General features: G+C 34.6%; 1 protein-coding gene across 48 annotated transcripts in view; it reads right to left on the reverse strand.

The window, feature by feature from the left end:
* Positions 1-20,811, reverse strand: part of sw (short wing) — a 171,389-nt gene that overhangs the window by 45,282 nt on the left and 105,296 nt on the right. For 12 of the 48 annotated variants that reach the window (XM_068360733.1, XM_068360730.1, XM_068360692.1 and 9 more), the window contains 2 exons: positions 16,490-16,534; positions 15,485-15,532 (listed from right to left, as the gene is read on the reverse strand). The exons of 7 other annotated variants lie outside the window; for them this stretch is intronic. In XM_068360733.1, coding sequence (XP_068216834.1) covers positions 15,485-15,532; positions 16,490-16,534 — 93 coding nt within the window. Of the gene's footprint in view, positions 1-12,838; positions 12,878-15,484; positions 15,533-16,489; positions 16,535-20,811 lie in introns of all 48 variants that reach the window. 29 more of the 48 variants (XM_068360691.1, XM_068360724.1, XM_068360700.1 and 26 more) reach the window with 4 other exon arrangements.

A 20,811-nucleotide genomic window follows, 5' to 3' on the forward strand; every position in this document is an offset into this window, starting at 1 on the left:
ATTGAGTTGCTACAAGGTTTTACAGCAATCACAAACCTTATTTGGTCACAAAGTTTACAGATGGTTGTTTCTAAGCTTATTACAAAATTTACATAATAATTTTTCATGTGATATGCAGTATAGTTTCTACTACATACTGTTTCTCTGTAAGAACTTACAGATACTTCATCCAAACAGCAAATTCATACATAATGCATTAGCACTTTATCTTTAAATATTTCTGATTACTGTACTTTGATTCTCTTCAAAATCTAAACAGCCACCCTTAAAATTATTTGCCCATTTTTCCATCTACATAGAAGTATGGAAAAAAATTCACTCCTCCACTTCTCAAATATGACTTGAAATCACACATTACACACCACCCACTGAATGGCATCCCAAAGGTGAATCTTCTACTTTAAAGCAGTAAAAGGCTGCTGCCACCTTTAGAGTATATCTGACATTCTTCACTGAATGTACCCTGCAAAGCATTATTTCAACTACTAAATCAAAACCCTACACTATTCCTGTGATTGCAAATCTTCTACTTTGAAAACATGACAAATTTTAAACACAATTTGCATCTTTCCTAGCTATAAAAGCCGGAGCCCTTTAAACTAAGGATAGGCATTCGTCGGTGCTGAAATGGCCATTAAATCATTTTTAAGGTAGTTAGTAAGGACAGGTGATGTGAGGGGGAAGCCACGCTTATCCGCTTGTCACAGAATATGGTACAGAATAGTCATGGTGAGAGATTTACTTTAAAGGACTCAGTTTGTATAGCTAGGAAAGATCAAAATAAATTTTGAGATTTGTTATTTGTTCCTAAGCAAATAACAAACCTTCAGTCCTTTAAAATTGCGAGACTTGTTCATTGGTGGGAGGAAGTCCCCTAGAAACAAACTGTAAGGTTCTTTTCTTCCCTAGACATGTAATCCTTTTGGTCCTGTACAGAAGAAAGGCAACTCCAACAATCTCCTGGCAGCTAATCATAGGAATGTAAAAACTGTAAGAGCTTCAGCCAATACAGCTCAAAATGAAACTAGCACTAGGACCCAAAAACTTATCTACCTAACAGGGAGATGGTGTTGGCAGTGTCAAACCAAGCACAAAAAGAGAAATATTTAGTAAGAAACTGATCCATCCTCCCCTTTGACAGGAGGATAGAGGAGCTGCTTCTTGGTAGATGTAGTCTGCAAGAAAGTTGCTCCCCAGTGCAACTCACCAGCATCAGACATTCAACTCGTGTGTAACAATTGTGGCTGCTGTATCCCCTCAACATAAGAACAAGAAGTTTTAAGATTAAGTCATTCTAACTCTCTTCTAGAATTATGCCAAACATGCTATCTTAGATGGGATGTATAAGTCCTGGAAGAAGGGAGCACTACCAACAGGGTAGGCCCCTCAGGGCCTAGGGAATAGGAGTCCAAGGGTATTTTGGCATCATTTGTAAGGTACAGAAGCAAAGGTATCTGACACCCTCAGACCCATTACTCCAAGTATGCCAACATGTAAACTGATGGGATTAAACTTATAGGCTCTTTTGAGAAGCAAAGGTATGCAATGACAAAGTCGCATCTGCATGCAAACAGCCTCACCCAGTCAAAAGGAACGGTATATACTGACCAAAGTCAAATCTGCAAGAAAACAGCCTAACCAAGCCAAAAGGAATGGTATGCACTGACAAAGGTTGCATCAGCAAGCAAACACTCACCAAGCCAAAAGGAACAGTTTGCCCTCTTCCTTCTAGTTAATGCTCGGGCTAATGAAAAGGCTGCGACACTTGCATGCAAAATGTTGAGTCCCAATCAGGTAGCACTGAAGGCCCTGGCATGACATTAAGTAACTTTACGTCAACTTTCCCATATGAGACCTACTGATATTGGGTTTTCATCACACAGTCTGCGAGACAACAAAGGCAACAGAGCCCACATTCCTCTTAAGTTTGACATTATGGAGAGCCAGAAACTCTCAAAACCCCATGCCAATGCAAATAAGAGACAGTCTTGAGGGAAGGGCCCCTATGATATAAGCAAAGACACCAGTGCCCTGAGGACAAGGACCATCCCACCCTATGATCTAAATCCAAGGATAGACAAGACTACTCAAAGCCCTTTGAGCAAAGCCAATCCCCAGGAAGGAGGGATCAACACAATACCAAGGAGTGCCCTGAGAATAAGGACTATCCCACCCTAAGAGGTATGTCCAAGGGTAGGAAAGACTGCTCGAAGCTCACTTCAAGCATGGATCATTCCCCAGTGGAGGAGGATCCTAACTACGGAGGCATTTCTACAGCAGATGCAGACAATGAAGTTTATGACTTGTGAAAAGTAATCTGGCTGGAGTGACACATTATCACCTTTGCTTGGCCTATAGAATCAGTACTGGGTCCTGGTCAAGACTGTTCACCTGCATCCAATAAAAGAGGACAGTCATATCATACTCAAAATTGTTTGACTAACCCCGAAGGTAGCGATTCCAGAATGAGTCAATACTAAAGGCCAAGGTACTCCTCCCTTGTTAAGATGTGAATAACAAAGGTAGGTGCAATGCTTGCCCTCACTTGGTCTACAAATCCACTGATTGAACCCAAAGGAACGGTCAGCGGGTGAGATCTGTCCCTTCCTCCTAAAGGAAGAGAATGCACTCTAAAATTACCAAAGAACTTGGCTAGAGGTCTTCTGCACAACTACTACTGCTGCTGCTTCTTCCTTCTAAAAAGAACTGTCTGACGAAGATAATGGGAGGGGGGAAGGAGTTGATAGGAAAAAGAAAATGAGAGGGCAAGCTTGCTCTTCTACATTTGCCAACACAGTTCTTCCTTGCTACAATGAGTGGTTCAGTGGTTTCTACTGATCAGGTACAAGTTGGCTATCTTTCAGAGTGATAATAAAAGCACAGGCATAAAAAAATATTCCCATTCAAACATAATTCCCAGGTATTCAAACCTTGATTGGGCTTGAGATTAAAACCTCCTATACACAATCCTTAGATTGTAATATGAGCAAGGAGTAGTCTTGATCTTGTCCTGAGAAGACACTTAAAATGCTATTCCAAGCAAGACACGAATAAACACCAGGACTGACAATTTTGTAAACACTTAAGGAGCAAAAGAGACTAGTGGAATGACTGAAGGCCTGCATGGACTGCAAGTGGCCCAGGTCACCAAATTCTTTAAGTCTTCCTCTCTGGAAGCTAGGTATGGAGCAAAACTTACAAATGAACAGCCTGGCAGCAGTAGCAGGTACCTATTCGACACAGAGGATATGGACACGTGCTCCATCCCTGCACGGCCTGATGAGTAATGTTAGACCTAGATGAGTATGAACACATGCTCCAACCCTGAGACAAATACCTGTTCAAAGGAGAGGAGTATGGACACATGCTTTGTCCCTACACGACCTGACAAGTACCTGTTTGACGAAGAGGAATATGGACACATGCTCTGTCCTTGCAATGACTCATGAAGAGCCATCAGGAGAGGACTGGAGAAGGTCATACAACACTTCCAGTACAAAATATAGGATCGTTCTAATTTCACATGTCCAAAAATGGAACCTGGAAAGTAGGTATAGAATGTATTTAGATGGAAGAGGGAGGGAATATGAAAGGCAAGGCATCCCTCTACTAACAGCAGGGGACATACAATGCTTCATCTTCCCCCAACTTTTTCCTCTTAACACTCCTACTGAAGTGAACCTAGGAGGGGCAAAAATGAGTGGAGCAGGGTCCAACTGTTTTTGGAGGAAAAAGCTGCAGGTGGTCTTAGCCAACCGGCATGGACACAGTATCCCTCAACCTACCTTGAAGACTAGAGCCTTTTAAGGATACTGCATGGTAGAAGGAGCACTGATACACAGTATCCCCTTCCACAATTATCTCAACACCACCTACAAGAGATGAAGAAGAGTAGTCCAGCATCTATCTGATCCTTAGAGCTGGTATATCTTGACGGTACTTTAAGGTTAGAGAATACGTACTCCTCAACCTGTTATGAGAATAGTCCCCAAGGTCAGAGAGCAAAAGTAGTACAGTGTACCCTCCCTCTGATGAGTGTGATCAGCCTGGCTCAGAGCTCTGAAGTCCAGATCAGGGACTATACACTGACCAACATGGTACAACCCAGAGTGCTAACATGCAAAACTGGTACAGAAAAGAGGTACAGTATCTCCTCTTTTGAAAGTACCAAAGCACTGCATAAAAAAAGGGCACTATTTATCCTTCCCTCTGTTGATTGTGGTGAAGATAGAACAATGGTTCCATGATCATTGGTTAGTGGCTGCGGCTACCCACAATGATGCCCTGAGAGGTGCCATCTTCTTAATTCGTGGAGTGCACCCAAACACTTACAAGTTTTGGGCACCGGGAAAAGTGCACATATCTGCACAGAGCCATGCATCTCTGCCCAACTCGACTACCAGTGTAATCAAACCAGCCACCTGGGTCAGAGGCACGGGTTCATTTGGATTTATGGATTTGTGCTATGGGATGGTGCTATGGTAAGGAGGCAATCAGCACCAAAGTGTATCTCAGGTTTTCTATGACATAAAAGTTCAACAGCAAAATAGAAATATGGAAGCCAGGACAGAGTTAAAGTAAAAAAATAACTAGCTACTGAGGTAGTCAAGACAACCACCCAGTTCTTAGTACAGTGCCATGTATCTAAGATCAGCGCAGGTGTTGGGCTGGCCAAGGTAGCACAGTGGGTAGCAGCCTGGCAATGGCCCATGCAAATACAGGGCCAAGCACATACAAGGTTGTGCATCTAAAGCCAGCCTGGTCTTTACGACTGGCCTTCTGGGACTTTTTCAACTTCTTCTGAGAAGAATCGTCAGAATCAAAGAGAAGGATGATGATAGATTTAAATAACATAGCATCCTTACCCTAAATCGCCTTGCAGTCAAGTGTTCTGTCCAGAAGGACCGATCTCCTAATATTGGTATAAACCTTGCTGACCTACCAAAAAGGTAGCAATCGGTGAAAAAACTCCATGACTACTTGAAGCTGAACAGCAATAGCCGTAACAGCAAGGTCATGTCCGCTAACCCTTCCTACCAGGTACCAGTCAGCATGACAACTCCAACAGGTCAGCTCTGTAATTCCCTCTCATGGAGAAAAACTACCACGAAGCAAGACAATTTTTACTCAGAGTTTATCACCTTTTCAATCAAAAGAGTAAGAATAACACTACAAGAAGAGAGGGCTGCTGACTGTCACCCCTTCACAAAGATAAAGTACACAACACATGGGATTTTTAAAGTTGTATCCTAATAGTAACATTATTTGCTACAACTTATGCTTACAGTACAGTGCGTTTCTGAATATAAGCAAGAGTGCTTACAAAATCTAAACAAAAACCAACACTTATCAAACCATTTGAGAGAAAAGATACAACAGTCGAGAAAGGAATGTGGCGACACATTTGTGCCAATCACAGCCAAAGAAAAAAAATGGCTATTCAGTGACAGGCTGGTAGGCAGGCCTTCATCCCTCACATCACCTGTCATTAACCAACTACAGTGTTAACAATTTAGTGGCCACTCTATTACCGCTGAAGACATATCTCGATTCTAAATGATAAAAGGTGTGCTTACACAGAAACATGTTAACACTTTATGATCAACAATAATTATTTTTAAAAATTCTCAGGAAATATAAACCATAAAAACCATAACACAATGCACAACATGAATAAAAATGCTCCTCGTAAACTAAATATTATCAATACCATCCTTACTGAATCCAAAATATACTTTCATTCCTACATTCCAATACATACCCATAATTGCATGGCCACATACTTCTACTTCTACCAACTAATTTTGATACTCTTACAATCTGACAACGTACCACACACATCTACGAAACATAAAACTTGCTAATTGAAGTAACTACAGTACTGTACTTACTAACATGCACATAATGTATACTAAGTGAGCAAACATAAAATCTGACATGGCCATTAAAAAAAATGTCAAAGTGGCACAGCAGTTAAGTACATTTAAATAAACATGATTTGGGGAAGTCAATGGATGTAAAGGTCATTTAAATATGAAGACTATAACTGGTGTATATTATATTCCAAATGCCAAACCTTGTAATTCAGATAACACAAATTCAAATAATAGCCCTTTCCATATGACGCACTGAAACTCTTGCATTATGCATGTCTGAGTGTAAATCGAGACAAAGCTTAACTTCCCTCCTAAGACATCATAGCAAACCAAAAATTTCAAAGTACAGTACTGTACAGTATATTACGCCTGACAATTCCCATATTATGCAACTTAGATTTGAAACCACAGCATGTCAGGAGTTTTCCATCTATTGATACAGAAATACGAGGTAAATCTAGGTCAAATAAAATACTTCCTGCATTAAATTGACTACAGTACAATACTTTCATAGCCTGCCAGATTCCACTGACCACAGTAATGTGGATTGCGTAATTTTTTTTAAACACAGAACCACTCGACAAAACTCAGTCTAGCTCTTCTTGCACCTACTTCCCAATGTGTTAAATACGAGTCATATCTAGGTATACATATGCTGTCTACTAATATCTTCTAAGTCTAACTAAAAATCAGATTTTAGTAGTTCCAAATACCAATAGAACGAAGGTCAAATTAAAGATCGTGATAACCATCAATTTGATGATAAATTCATGTTCTAATCCTACTTTGAAAGACAAAGCATTCCTGGCGAAACTTTCTCAATATACATAAATTTTGCATTTTACAAAATTAACACACTCCACGTACAGCTTTTCCAAACAGATAATTTTTCTTAAAATTAAACATTCCTTTTTTAGTAGTGTTTGCCTGCCTCTCCATTAACCCCTACCCGATGGGTGGGACTCTAAACGTCATGTGAGTTACATGATTTTATAGGGAGGCCAAAAATAGTAGCCTTGGGTGAGGGGATAGGCTGCAAGCAACCTAGTACAGTAGTTGAATTATTCGTATCTAGTCCATTTATGCTATAGTCTTCATGTCAATGTCTGGCACTCAAAACAACCTCAAACTACCAAAATAATGACAAAAGAGGTATTCAACTGAATGCATATAATAGTAGATATAAATATTTTTGGTGGAAAAACTTTCCTTTAAAGGCTTAAGCTATCATAAATTAAAGTAATACTTAAAAAATATTAACTATTGTATGGGAAAATAAGGTTTAAACCAAAAGACAAAATTTAAAGCATCTTCTGCTGCAAATAAATTATAAAAATAAGATCTTTATAAATTTACTTGGCAATGAGATTTTTATCTATTCACTCAACACAAGACTTTCAGCCAGTGAAACTTGAGATTTATCACTTTGCATTTAAACAATCAAAATTTTACCATGCTTAATTTACCTTCTCTTGTAAAACAATGAGGATTTTCCCTTTTAATCTATAAATGAATGAATTTGCTATAAAACATACCTCAAAATCTATTAAAGTTATCTCCCCGTACAATATAACAATACATTTGAAATATATGGGCAATAATAACAACAAACGAATAGGTAACAAGACAATTCAGAATAAAACAAACATACGTATATGATATAACCTTTGAAGAGACTTTGCATATCAAACTTTGAAAGATTTTTATGTTATGGAACAAAATATTACTAAAATTGAATTTTAGTAAACCTTATGAGTAAAAGCCATGTTACTATTTCACCCTGACCTAACCTAAATGCCAACAGTTTCATTACAACATGAATTCTCTACCTTGCTTAGTTACTATAATTGCACATAGGCACAGCTTACTTTTCCTTTACTGAAATTCCACTAATTCTATTTGGCTGATTCTCAGATCATCAGTTGAAAAGTTAATGACTATCGAGATTCAGAATTTCTTTTATCTTTGTTCATCTTCGTCAAGATATATCGAAGTACAAATATTTTTTTTTCAAGTGATATTTCAGACAGCTTTTTTGCCTCAACACAACTTTTTACTCATAAAATTTTCCTTCTAACTGAAACTAAGTGCTTTTGTTTAAATGCTGAATTAAAATTCTGGTAAAAGTATTTCATTTGTTAATGCGACAGTTCTGCTATTATGCTAATAACTGCCATTTGAATGTCATTCAAAACCCCGCCCCTCCATCACCTTAAAGTGAGTACAGTAATATGGAAACCTTTTAGGATACCGTACATACAAAAACTTCAATTACAATATTGTACAAGATAAGATATCTCGTGACCTGGCAACTAATAACACTTTTCTTGGGTTGAAGCAGATGGAATTTGTTAGCCCTTCCAACCACACCCCTCCATGAACAAATTTTTCGCTCATGCGCCACCTTTTTTGTGGATATTTTACTCAAATCCTCTTAGCACACATAGTTTTAAATATTTATTTTGCTGAATAAATTTCCTTTTCATTGCAATATAATTCTAAATAAATTAGCAGTAGTTTTCTGTAATACCTAGGCATCCTTCAATCTAATTCCCTCTTTCTCTAAAAAGAGGTGACTTCCACTAAAGCATAACAAAGAGCACCATTGTTCCAAAAAGGAGCAGAATTTTCAGCACATCCCTTCAACAAGATAAAGAGAGAAAATTTGCTTTATATTTATGTTGTACTTGATTAACAATATTAGCAACACTATGTTGACCATTTTCTCTTGGAGGACAACTCCTCAACATCTCTCAGAGTACCAGAGAGGGATTGAAAAGAGTGAACATACGAGTCTCACTAAAATAAGAATGTTTTTGAAATTCTAGGAAATGAGAAAAATCAGCAAAACATGTAGACAGGCTGTCTTGGATGCTGCCCACACCAGCCAATCGTCCCGGTATGCCACTACCTGAATTCCTTCTAAGCGTAGTTGTTGGACGATTGTATCCGCAAGTTTCGTGAATATCCTTGGGGCTATGTTTAGCCCAAAGGGCATGGCTGTGAGTAACATTTCACAATAGCAATGTGTGGTCATACATATAACTATAGCCAATTTTAAATAAAAATACAAACAGACTGGGGTAGAAGTAAGTTAGTTAAGCAATCCACCCATCTCAGGGGTGAGAGAGGTGGGATCTTCCAAATCTCAAAGTCATATACAGTATAATAAAATTCAAAAGTATTTAATTGCATAACTAATAAAAGAAACATGGAGAGAAGGAAGAGTAAGAACTTTTTACTTGGAAGGAAAATAGAAAATGAGAAGAAAACCTTCAACTCTATGTCTTCCCAATAGATAAGATTCCAAGCTCCTTCCCTTATCCTACAAAGAGGCAGAAAGCATTTTGTTTTCCTGCATATTTCCTCACAGGACCTCAGGGATTTTTTCAACTTTTACTTCCTGTACAAAAAAAAAAAAATATGTTTGAGAACAAGAATTTGAAGAAGACAAACTTTCCAAGGGCAGTCCCATAACTCATGCAACTTCTTTTGATGACACTTCATATCAGTATCTAGACAAAACCCTCATTTGCATACAGGACTATCAGTAACATGTAAACTGTACAATATTAAGATCTTGGCCAACATAACATAATACAGTAAAATCTAGTTCTCAAGTAAGAAGCCATTTAAGCATTGTAAAGAATAAAACTTACTTCACAACACCTCAATCGTAGCTACTGAATATAAACATGTAGACCAAAAAAACTCTCTGATTTATAAAATAAATTCAGATAAAGAAATGATAACAGGTGTAGCTCAGCAGGAAGAAAGAAAATACAACTATGAGAGATGATAAAAGATGTTTGAAGAAAGGCTTTGAGGCTTTGATGTAATCAAAGTGAAAAAACCGAAAGCATATACTGCACAAGAGACTGACTTTTCTTGCTGGATAAGGGAGATCTTTTTTAATGTAGTTATTGATCTTTACTCCAAAAAAAATTTATAAAATTTCACATTGTTTATTTGTTATTTCTCCACTTCCTTTCAGCAATGGGCTGCTTTCCATGTTAGAGCCCTTGGACTTATAGCATTCTACTTTGCAACTAGTTCAACTAGTAATAATCAAAATTTCTGTTCTTATATATTTTAATTTTTTTCTAATAACAAAATAAAGCCAAGACTTATATTCAGGAACATTACAGCTTATTATTACTCTTAACTATACAGTATTTAAATATAAACACTGAACTATTGTAAGTTAAAGTTTCTGTATATACAACACTGCAAGTTTATTAAGAGGTAATTTAACCAAAACATAAGATAAATAAATCTTGATAGACTGATACAGTTTGCAGTCAATATTTCTGCACAAGATGTACAGTACAAGACCATTTACCAAAGAAGTAAACTTTTTGGAATATTTGCAGATAATTACCGTACTAACTTCCAATTCTTATGCAGATGGATTGCTTAAATCATAAATTCATATGCTATTCCTAGACTTCCATACTGCTCAACAGATTGATATAACTTCCCCAAGATTTCTCATGTAACTGGAGTAAACTACATTGGTATAGTCACTGTGAACTGCACATTCCTATAAAGTAAATAGGTTTACTTTTCTCTGTAGTCTACCAAGAGAGGTTATACATTGACACCAGTACTAATACAGGTACTGTATAAAATAAAACAATGCTTAAAGTTTCAGAGTTTGGGAGTTTGGTGTGAGAAGCCATTGGTCACAATATTAGAAGAAAATCTATAGACTAAACGTATACTGTGCTGTTAAGTCTTCTCTTCAGTCTACTTGGACATGATTGTAGGGTCAGAGATTCAGAATAGTAAACACTCCTTTGTAATATAACCTTCAAAGCAGGAATGAACTACAAAATAAAGACAAAAGCCAACAAAGTGTGTAAGACAAGTCAATTTTCTAAACATCATCTGACAACGAATCCAAAAATCAAATGCCAAATTGGGACATTCCAATGAGACCCATTTCAAGTTGCCAAGTACAATACACTGTAGTATAAGTCCAAATGAGAAAAGAAAATTTTTTCGCACATCCGACAAAAAAAGTAATCTTAATTTGAAACCAAACCATCCCAGTTGATTACTTATAATGCAATCTTCATATACTAAAAAGAATATTCTTCATATACAAAACAATTATATAACAGTACAGCCTTACCCATTATTACACAATCTTTAATATTAACTAGAAAAATCAAAACAACTCTTCTAAAAATTCTATGCCCGCTAGGTAAACCTATAAATGCTAATATTTACTCTGCACAAGAATAGGCACAAAGCAATAGTGTGGAAGATTTGTGACAACGTTTATGCTTTGCAGACAACACAGGAGAACGATAAAAGCCTTGTATGTATGTTCTCACAGCTGAGAAAAGAGGTATTAGGAGCATTCATTTTGTGTTTCCATGGAATCTAGAAATCACCTCGCCACAGATATGGCAACGTATGACTAATGGAAGGCAATGAAAAACTATTTTAACTCTACTCTTGAGCTAAACTTTTTTTTGAGGGTTTATTCCCATGAAAAAACTAAAATTACTTGAAATTACTGTATATCCACCAATACTACTACCATACGTCAATAAATGGGGGATACGGAAAAAAAAAACCTAATAAATCTATACGATAAACAATAACAAAAATTCTGTAGGTATATCAAACCGCTATCGACTGAATTACAAATTCAGATTATTAAACCCAATTGTATTCTCGCCTGATAAATTTGCACTAGAACCTACTGGAATAATCTCAATCATAAAACGAACACAATGGATAATGATGCTCTCATAACAATTAAAACCAGATAAAATAACGTCCTAAGCCACACTTAACAGAAGTCACCATCCTGCTCAAGAAAAACAAGAAAATTATATACTACTAAAAAGGTCTCCAAAATTTGGATACAAATCAAACTGGAAAATCATGCCCTTTATAAACCTCCTTTACGAAACTGTAACAATATCACCAGTTATCAGCATTGCCTCCTAACTCACTAATGCACTCTGTGAAGCCAGTGAACATGAAGATATATGATGGACTTCTTACTATTTTTCTAATACTAAAATCATATATACAGACCTTATGAACATACTGACCAATCTATCCACAAACAAATCCAAGACATTTTAAAAGCCTAACTTATATTCTTTACACAGATATCAAACTACCAATTCTAAGACAGTTACCCAAGAAAAATTAACAGATCACTCACATCAAATACAATCAAACTGAAGAAAAAGAAGAGGAACAAAATCTTTTAAAACAAACTAAGCTATAACAAAGTAAGATTAATCATTTATTTCCTTATATCCAAGCCTTTATTATACCAGAAGATTACAATTACACACAAAGCTAACCATGGTTCCTTTATAGATTTACCAAACACATGGAAGAATTTTTTTTCTCTATCTTATACTGTACTACATATGAAAAACTAGATTGAAACTCGCAATATAAATGAACTCCTTTCGATAATCGCTAAGGAAGATAAATTTCAATTTACTTCCAATATTCATTCTGAACATGACACCAGGACGATAATTCTTTCTATAGCTATGAGTTTTTTTTATTATTAGCAATGAAATACTTGAAATACAAAATCATCTGAGATCAGTCTTGTAAATAATTTCCATTCTAGTGGTGCATTTGTATTCATCTTTGCCCATTGAACATAATTTATGTTTTAAATCTCCAACTAGTTTTGCCCTACACAATTCTGTTGTGTGGATGTATCAATAAGCAATTTTTCATTGCTAAACATCACTGACTGATATATTTATAAAACTTAAAACTTGACCAGTTCTGAAATAACAACATGAAATTGTTAGGATCATATAACCCCCTTCTTTTCTAGCGCTAAGCAGAACAAGACTTGGCAATTTTAGCTTTCCTTTAGCATTACTTAGGCAATTCAAGATACTGCACCGCTAATTACGCATTTGAAAATATACTGTACTAAACAGTAATCCAAGTTATCAACTCACCGTATCTTGCGCAACCACTGTATCTTGATTCAGCTGGTTCTGTGAAAATGGTCTTTTCAGAGAGTGTAGTCAATTATAAGTGGCTAAAAGCACAGTTTGTTAAGTGAACTATTCAAATCCCACTTGCCCCTTGAAGGAAATACAGCACAAGATGATCCACATTCCAAAGAACATAAGTCATACCATGAAATACTGTATGGCATTACACGAATGGGAGTCAACAAGTTTGCTTGCATGGAATATTTTTCATATTCATCTCAAAGACTTTGTGTCTAACCTAGTTGTTATACTGTACTGGCATTTTTAGTTCATCAAATATATATCATAGTTTATTTGTTTATTTAATTAATGTTTCATTAATTCCAAAATCCTTTTCATGTTTTTTTAAGCATTAGAGCTTCATTTTCAATTGCCTTTTCAGGCTTTTCGCTATGATACCTTGACTGGTTATCAAAATATTGTACAATTATATAAAAAAAAGTTCCTTTAAAATTATTCAACATTATAATCATATATAGGCCAACTAAAAAAGCAATTTATCCTGTTGATGAAAACTTACAATAAACTGACAGGGTTCACTACTGTAAACTATAGATAAACTACAATCACCATTGTCCATACTCAAAAGTTTTGACATCAAGAACAGACATAAACCTTAAAATGACATAATTCCAAACTACTTCACAAGCAACTCACCCAGACAGCCTACTATGAATAACATTCAATACCTAGCATTGTCATAATTGGTTTTAACTTTGTGCAAATTACAGTATTCAATTCTAGGCTTTATTTTGTCAAACAACTTCCTTCAGAATTTACACAAAAGTATGATAGTCATCTTTTACCAATGTATTTATCAAACCTTCCCCATTACCAGTTTCCTTATGATTTGCACCTCATTTGAAACAATGATTTGCATTTAATTAAATTTTGAAAATTCACAATACAAAATGTCAAGCATTGAGCACTAATAGCCCAATACTTTAGTAATCAAGTTGTATGGTTCATTAACAAATAAACATCCGCCCAAGAAGCAACTCAAATAGCTCTTATCCCTAAAGAATATAAACAAAGACCAATCCCATACCAGTAAACAAGTAAAATAAGAATCCTATTAGAATATGGATGCTAAACTACCTTTCCAATCAAATCAAAGAATACACAAAAAACCAGTACAATAAAATATTTTCTTTTCTACTACAGTACCTAGTGGATCAGTAGTTTCCAGAATGACTGATAAAACTATGAAAAAAAAAATGCAAGGAACAGTACTTCATTCCAATGACCATTCACTTTCTTAAATGACAGCTTCAAACTTGACCATTAGACTTTCTACTCCCTCATGTCACACATGATGAAATTATTCAAGATATATAACTAAAAAAAAAATCACATTATTCTAAACTACTTTATATAACACCCAACCCAATCTTATCAAAGAAATTATTTATGCTCCGAATGCTTGTCCTTCTTGAAAAAAAAAAAATACATTAAAGATTAGAGCATTTATCCCTTTCTCATATATCAACTTTTGAATATTTAACAATGGAGTAAAACTTGTACTGTACAGTTTAAGAATTTAAATCACTATTTCCACAAATTGTTTACATAATGTGGTTTCAATTTCTATACAGTATTCCCTAATAAAGCAATGCTTCGGACTAAATGAGTAAAAAGCCTAGGTAACGAAAAAAGGGCTTCCAAACTTCTGAAAGCAAATAAGCATCGTTAAGAAAATAAATCTACGGTGAGCAATGTACTAATACACTTGTGATTCTTTTCTTTTCATTTTAAAGTGTCTTGATTAATGACAACCGTTATTAATAATCTATTTGAACATGAAGAGATGAAGAGAAGTTTCAATCAACATGAGCTGAAACATTAGTGTGGTTATGCCATACTATTCAAATATACAGAGGATGATATAGTTATCAAAAATTAATCATATAAATTTTCAAAATTTGTTTAGTTATGTGTCAATACTGTATACAAAGAAAGCTCTTTTCAATGGACCGCCCACAAAGTCCTTTCCAAAAGGTACATAAATTAATATTGTATATTAATAAAAATTAGTGAAGAAACTTAGTTTGTTTCCAAGCCCTAGGATTGACATTTAACGTAGAACTGAAACATGAAATACTTAGTATAACTCAGCCTAAATTAACGAGAGAGAATATAGTCAGGTTTATTGTAATTCAATGTCAGTCAGGTCAACTGTGAAGAAGCAAGATTCCGTCAAGTTTTGCAAGAAGCAACAGTAGTAGCTAACAAATGGAAGCATTCGTGTGAAATTAATTAAATTGGTGACACTTTCATAATGTTATAAGAAATACAGAAGTTTGGCAATATCTACTCATTCCTTACTATTTGGCAATTTTAAATTAAAATGCAAAATAAAATAAGACTATAATTATAAATTCAAATAATCACTTGAAAATAAAACAAAAATATCAGAAGGAATGAGTATCCAAAGCATGTGCAAAAAAATCCAAGAACTAGGAAAAACAAAATAGATATGGGACGGGTAAATGTATGATGCTAGTTATAACCAAAGCAGAAAGAAAAGACATATCATTAATAGTAGACAAAAGCAAAGGCATGGCAACTCTTCAGCTTGGTAAAAGCAGCCAGGAGCACGGGACCTACCTGTGAATTCATCATCCCATTCTAGCGCTGGGTTTAGATTATATTCGTCTGGGTATAGGAGAAGGGGGGGGAAGAAAAAAGACCAAGTCAGTCTACCTCCGTGGTGGGCTGATATAGCCAACATCCACACAGCCACATCAGTTTACAATCAACTTTCATTAGTTAACAATTCTTTGAATAATCTCTTTTAGTGTTAATAGTACTTTCTAACATAGAAAAACAGCAGTAAATAGAATATCAAGTGTTAATTTATTCTACAAATACCTCTAGACTCTTAAATCAATACAAACACATTGCAGTGAGTTTGAGGAACATTTTTTTTTCTTTTGAATACGCTAATTTGTAGCACAACTAAAACGTGCAGAAGACGACAGCATTTCTCCTTAAAGGATAAGCCTACAATGGACAACGTCTGATTACCAATTTCATTATGATGATGTTAGCGATATGATTCTCTCTCTCTTTCATGCCTCATGCACTAACAAGATAAAAAGTGATGACACTCAAAGAGGCTGTAATAATGACATACACAAGCGACAGCAGTCGTTAGGATACAGAACCTTGTGGGCTGGAACAGTCTACTTGTTGGGAACCAACAAGCAGCAGTTAATTCCAAATACCTCTTAATATTGGGGAAATTATCTACAAAAACTAAAAATCAAGATATTTAATTTCATGACAGGCAGTCATTAACCCAATTAGTATATTACAGTACTAGCAATGCACTGACGCATCCATTAGAGATATATATATATATGTGAAATATATATATACTGATGTTATATAAGTATAAATGAAAATAAGTAAAACTACAGCTGTGACAAACCAACTTGTAATGAACGTTGATGATTTGACACAAGCATCTGTGTTCATTCCTTGACAGCCAAAGCTACATATGTTGATGGCTTCACCACCTTTCTACCTCAACATAGGTTATCAAGCAACTAAGCAATACATTAAAAGGATTAACAGTCAAGAGAATTGACAAACCATACTTTTACTTACGCATATTGTGGTATTTAGATCGAATTTGAGCTAAGATTCCATCTCCTAGAATTGGAAAAAGAAAAAAAAAATCAAATTTAGACCAAAACCTACACAAACGATTGTTACGAACGAATCCAAACCAAAAAATTGAGAAAAAGCTCACTCATAAGAACTGATATTGCTACTATAGTGACAACAAACCACAACTATCCCGGAATACTAGGAGGTTCGACTGACATCAAACGTGTTCAGGAAAGAAGCAAAAGGTTCTGTATCCATCATCATGAATCCCATACTAAATTTTGTCGCTACTTCGTCTTTTATATCTGTCAGAAGACATTAAAACACGAGGGTGCAGACCCAAATTCTGAAATCCTCTATGGTAAACATTCTGAATGAAGGATTTACTTTGGAATAAATTTTGGGTTTTATGATTTTACCTATGCTATTCTGACTGCACTTCATACAAAGGACAAAAATCTTATTCAAACTTATTTGACTAAATTTTCAAATCCACTATGATGAACTGCACCTGAAAATCAAATACATAAAGAGTACAGAATATTTGCTATAACCAATACTGGTAGTCTGTAAACCTTGACTTTAAAGATTCAAAATTTGGGTCTTCATCATAATCATCATCATCATCATCATTACTGGGCAGAGAGGCTGTAGTTAGTGCACTAGCCCAATATGATTTACTCCTGCCATTAACATACAGATCTCTTAAGATTTGAAAAAAAAATTCCATGCACATCACTTTTAACAATAAGGAAAACATCTACAAATGGTATCGACTTGTTATCCATAAACAGCCATGCAAATGATAAGGCACTGCAATACCATAAAAAAAAGGAAATGTTGATAACTATTCAGGCATAGGGCTGAGATGTACAGGCAAATATATGAAAAATCACTGGAAAAATCTTAGGCAACAAAAATGTCACACATTAACCATATAAGGCAGGAAATGCTCTCAGATGTTACGGTTGTTTTCTAAACTCTTGTACCTCGAGGTAGCTACGTATAATGCATGAGGCAAAACAAAGATAGAAAAAACTAATCAACAGCTTTTAGTGTTTTTTAAAAATAAAATAGGGTTAACATAGCTATGATATATAAATAAAAATACATATATATACTGTATATATATATATATATATAAAATGCACAGGCAATTTCAGCTACACAGTGAGTTTACACTGACATGGCTATGGAGATGTAAGACTAAAATCTACTTGTCTCAACTACTGGGTGATAAATGAAATCTGCCATCAAAAGTGTCCTCTTCAAAGTGCTATTAATTATTCTGTTCTGATTAAGGGAACAGATAAAGCAAACAATTGAAGAAGTACTCTAATGCTAGCCGCCTTTCATTTAAGCATTCACTAATGAGGGAAGGGCGTCCAAGCTCGTCTTGTCTGACATTGACAAACGGGCTCTTGCGAAGGGCAACATGGTTTGCATATCTTTAAACAGCAGCAAAGCAATATGCTTTAAACTTTAAATAGTTCCATAATCAATAATACCAATAACAGCAAGAGCCCTGCTAAATATTTCCATGGTCTTTCATTATCATAGTGCTGTGATAACCTTATTATCATGTCCCGGACTCTTATAACTTCACTGATGAAATCTTGTCTGCTTTCTACTTAAACACAACTATTGAAACAGTGTATGTATGCATGTATGTATATACTGTATATACATTGTGTATATATATATATATATATATATATATATATATATATATATATATATATATATATATATATATATATATATATATATATATATATATATATATAATATATATATATATATATATATATATATATATATATATATATATATATATATATATATATATATATATATATATATATATATATATATATATATATATATATATATATGTATATACATATACACAGTATATCTGTTCAGTATGACTCGTACATTTACAAAAGTGATGTTAACAAGTTTGAACTCATGAAACCTGTACTTTGGTTAATGCTTTTGTACTTCATATACTGCTCATACTAATTACAAGAGTACTTAATCAAAACATTTAACTATCATTAATGTGTGATGATAAACGACTATTACAAGTCAGTACCATACTTATTCACCACACCTTGGAATGAATAGTGGTGGACTATTTCAATTATTGAAACTTTTTTTGTTATTTAACTAAATACATTTTACACAGGGCATTTCTTGGTGACTTTGGGGATCACATGAAACCTCAAACCTTTTTACCAAATCTAATTGCTAACCACAAATATTTTATTAACAAGATTAAACTACAGTATGTGATAATTGAGGTAATAATTTTTCTCAAACAATTTCAAGGTTTATTTCAACAGAAAATGATCAAACATCAAAGTGCTCTCATCTATTTAACCTACTTTAGGTATTAATTTCTTGTATATTGGTTAAAATGACCAAGAGCTTGATTTAGTATACACCCAAAACCACTATTCAGTAAAAAAAATTAAATACTGTATTCAACTCCAAGGTCATTCAAACAAACACCTTCACTATATGTTCAGGGTCATTTGAAGTTTTGGGATATCATTAACATGAGATGCATGCAGGCTTCTCTAGTGATGTGAGTCTCTGATAATCTTCCTCATTATCCTCATCATCAATTCTCTTGACTTCACAATGTCAATAGTATTCTACCTAGTGTTGGTGATACATACTTTTTAATAAAGTACTTCGTCTTTCTGTAATTGTTTGATATGTTAATACACCGTAACTTGAAATTATACAATAATATGTTTTTCATGTTTTTATATTCAATGTAAATTAATTTTGAGTTAGAAACCCATCAAGTACAGGTCTATTCATTTTGTCATTGATATGATATAACACCCATCTATATGTTCTATTTGAGAACAGATAAAAAAGTTTAGACAGAACATAAATTGTATTTCACCAAGAGTACCTTTTATTTTTTAAAACTTTGAATAACCCCTAACAATTTCAAAGTTAATCTAACAAGTGTGTGTATACAAAAAAAAAGATGAGAAACAAAGCACTGTGGACAAAAAAAAAAATTCTCAAAAGCTTCCACAAACAAAGACTTTTAATAACTTAATTGAAGCTGTGTGTGAAGATAGTGCAATGGTAGTATACTGAAAAGAAAAAAGGGACAGCAATTTAGGCATTTCTTGTGATATAATTGAATACTTGCATACATGTGAATGAAGGGTTAGAGCATTATAAAGCTATTTTCCTTTGGTTCTGGAAGGTTGGAGACAAATTATCACCCACAAAGCAGTAGATCAATTCAACTGTCAACCTAACGATAGTACAGAATTCTTGTCACAGCCAAGTCACATTCTGCACACTGGTCTATTCGGGTGGTACTAAGCAGCATCTCCTATAGAAGCAAATCGGGTCTCACAAGAAAAAACTTTACACTCGATAACAAAAGAGCTGCCATACTGATGATAACATCACAATAAAAACAAGAGGATAGGATTTATCAAATATAATATTCTTGATGGTCAATCTCATTGTTATGCTTTAAAATAATGAAAATTATTCAATAATTGTCTGAAAGCAACAGGAGACAAGATTTCATCATCACAGCCTGAGTCAGTTGGTCAATATGCCTCTATTATCATCTCTCAAATACAGTAATATAACTCTAATGCTGTTCATACAATATTTCCCCATACTTATAGAAACCAATTTTTTTACTTAAGATAGATTCTAAATCCATGGAAAGTAAGCTTTTGTTATCAAACACAGCCTCATAATATGAAAGGCCAAGGTATCATAAAGCAGTCCAAAAAAATAGTGTCATGAAATAAAGAGAAAAGTGGTCCTTCAACAAAATCTTTTGTCTCAGTATAATCCCTTATGGAGTCAAGTTCCTTAGGATTGATTGTCTTCAGAAGTCATAGGTCCCGCACATACATACACAAATTCGCTAATAAATTCAAGGTAAAAAAGCAAGCAAACACACAAAAACAGGAATACTGTACTGTAATTTTACCATTCCATCTCTTATGTACAGTCCGGACAAAACATCTAGTTTATAAACTGCTGATCACTGGAGTATTTTGATATTTTTAAAGCCAATTGTAGGGTCCAAACAAGCAATAATGCATTAGCACTAGCCCAATCTTCATATTACAATGACCAATACAAGCTTAGCATTCAGGAAAATTGATTCATTACAAATAATAAAAAGATGAACTTCATAGAGCTACTAGAGTTGGAACCATCTAGTCCTTACAATACGCAAGAAGCCATATATAATATCAATGCAACTAAAACAACAGCAAACAACAACAGGCTGAAATCTAAAACTAAAAAATGAG

This window comes from Palaemon carinicauda, chromosome 37 (genome assembly GCF_036898095.1).
Source record: "Palaemon carinicauda isolate YSFRI2023 chromosome 37, ASM3689809v2, whole genome shotgun sequence".
In the NCBI taxonomy this organism is placed as follows: domain Eukaryota; kingdom Metazoa; phylum Arthropoda; class Malacostraca; order Decapoda; family Palaemonidae; genus Palaemon; species Palaemon carinicauda.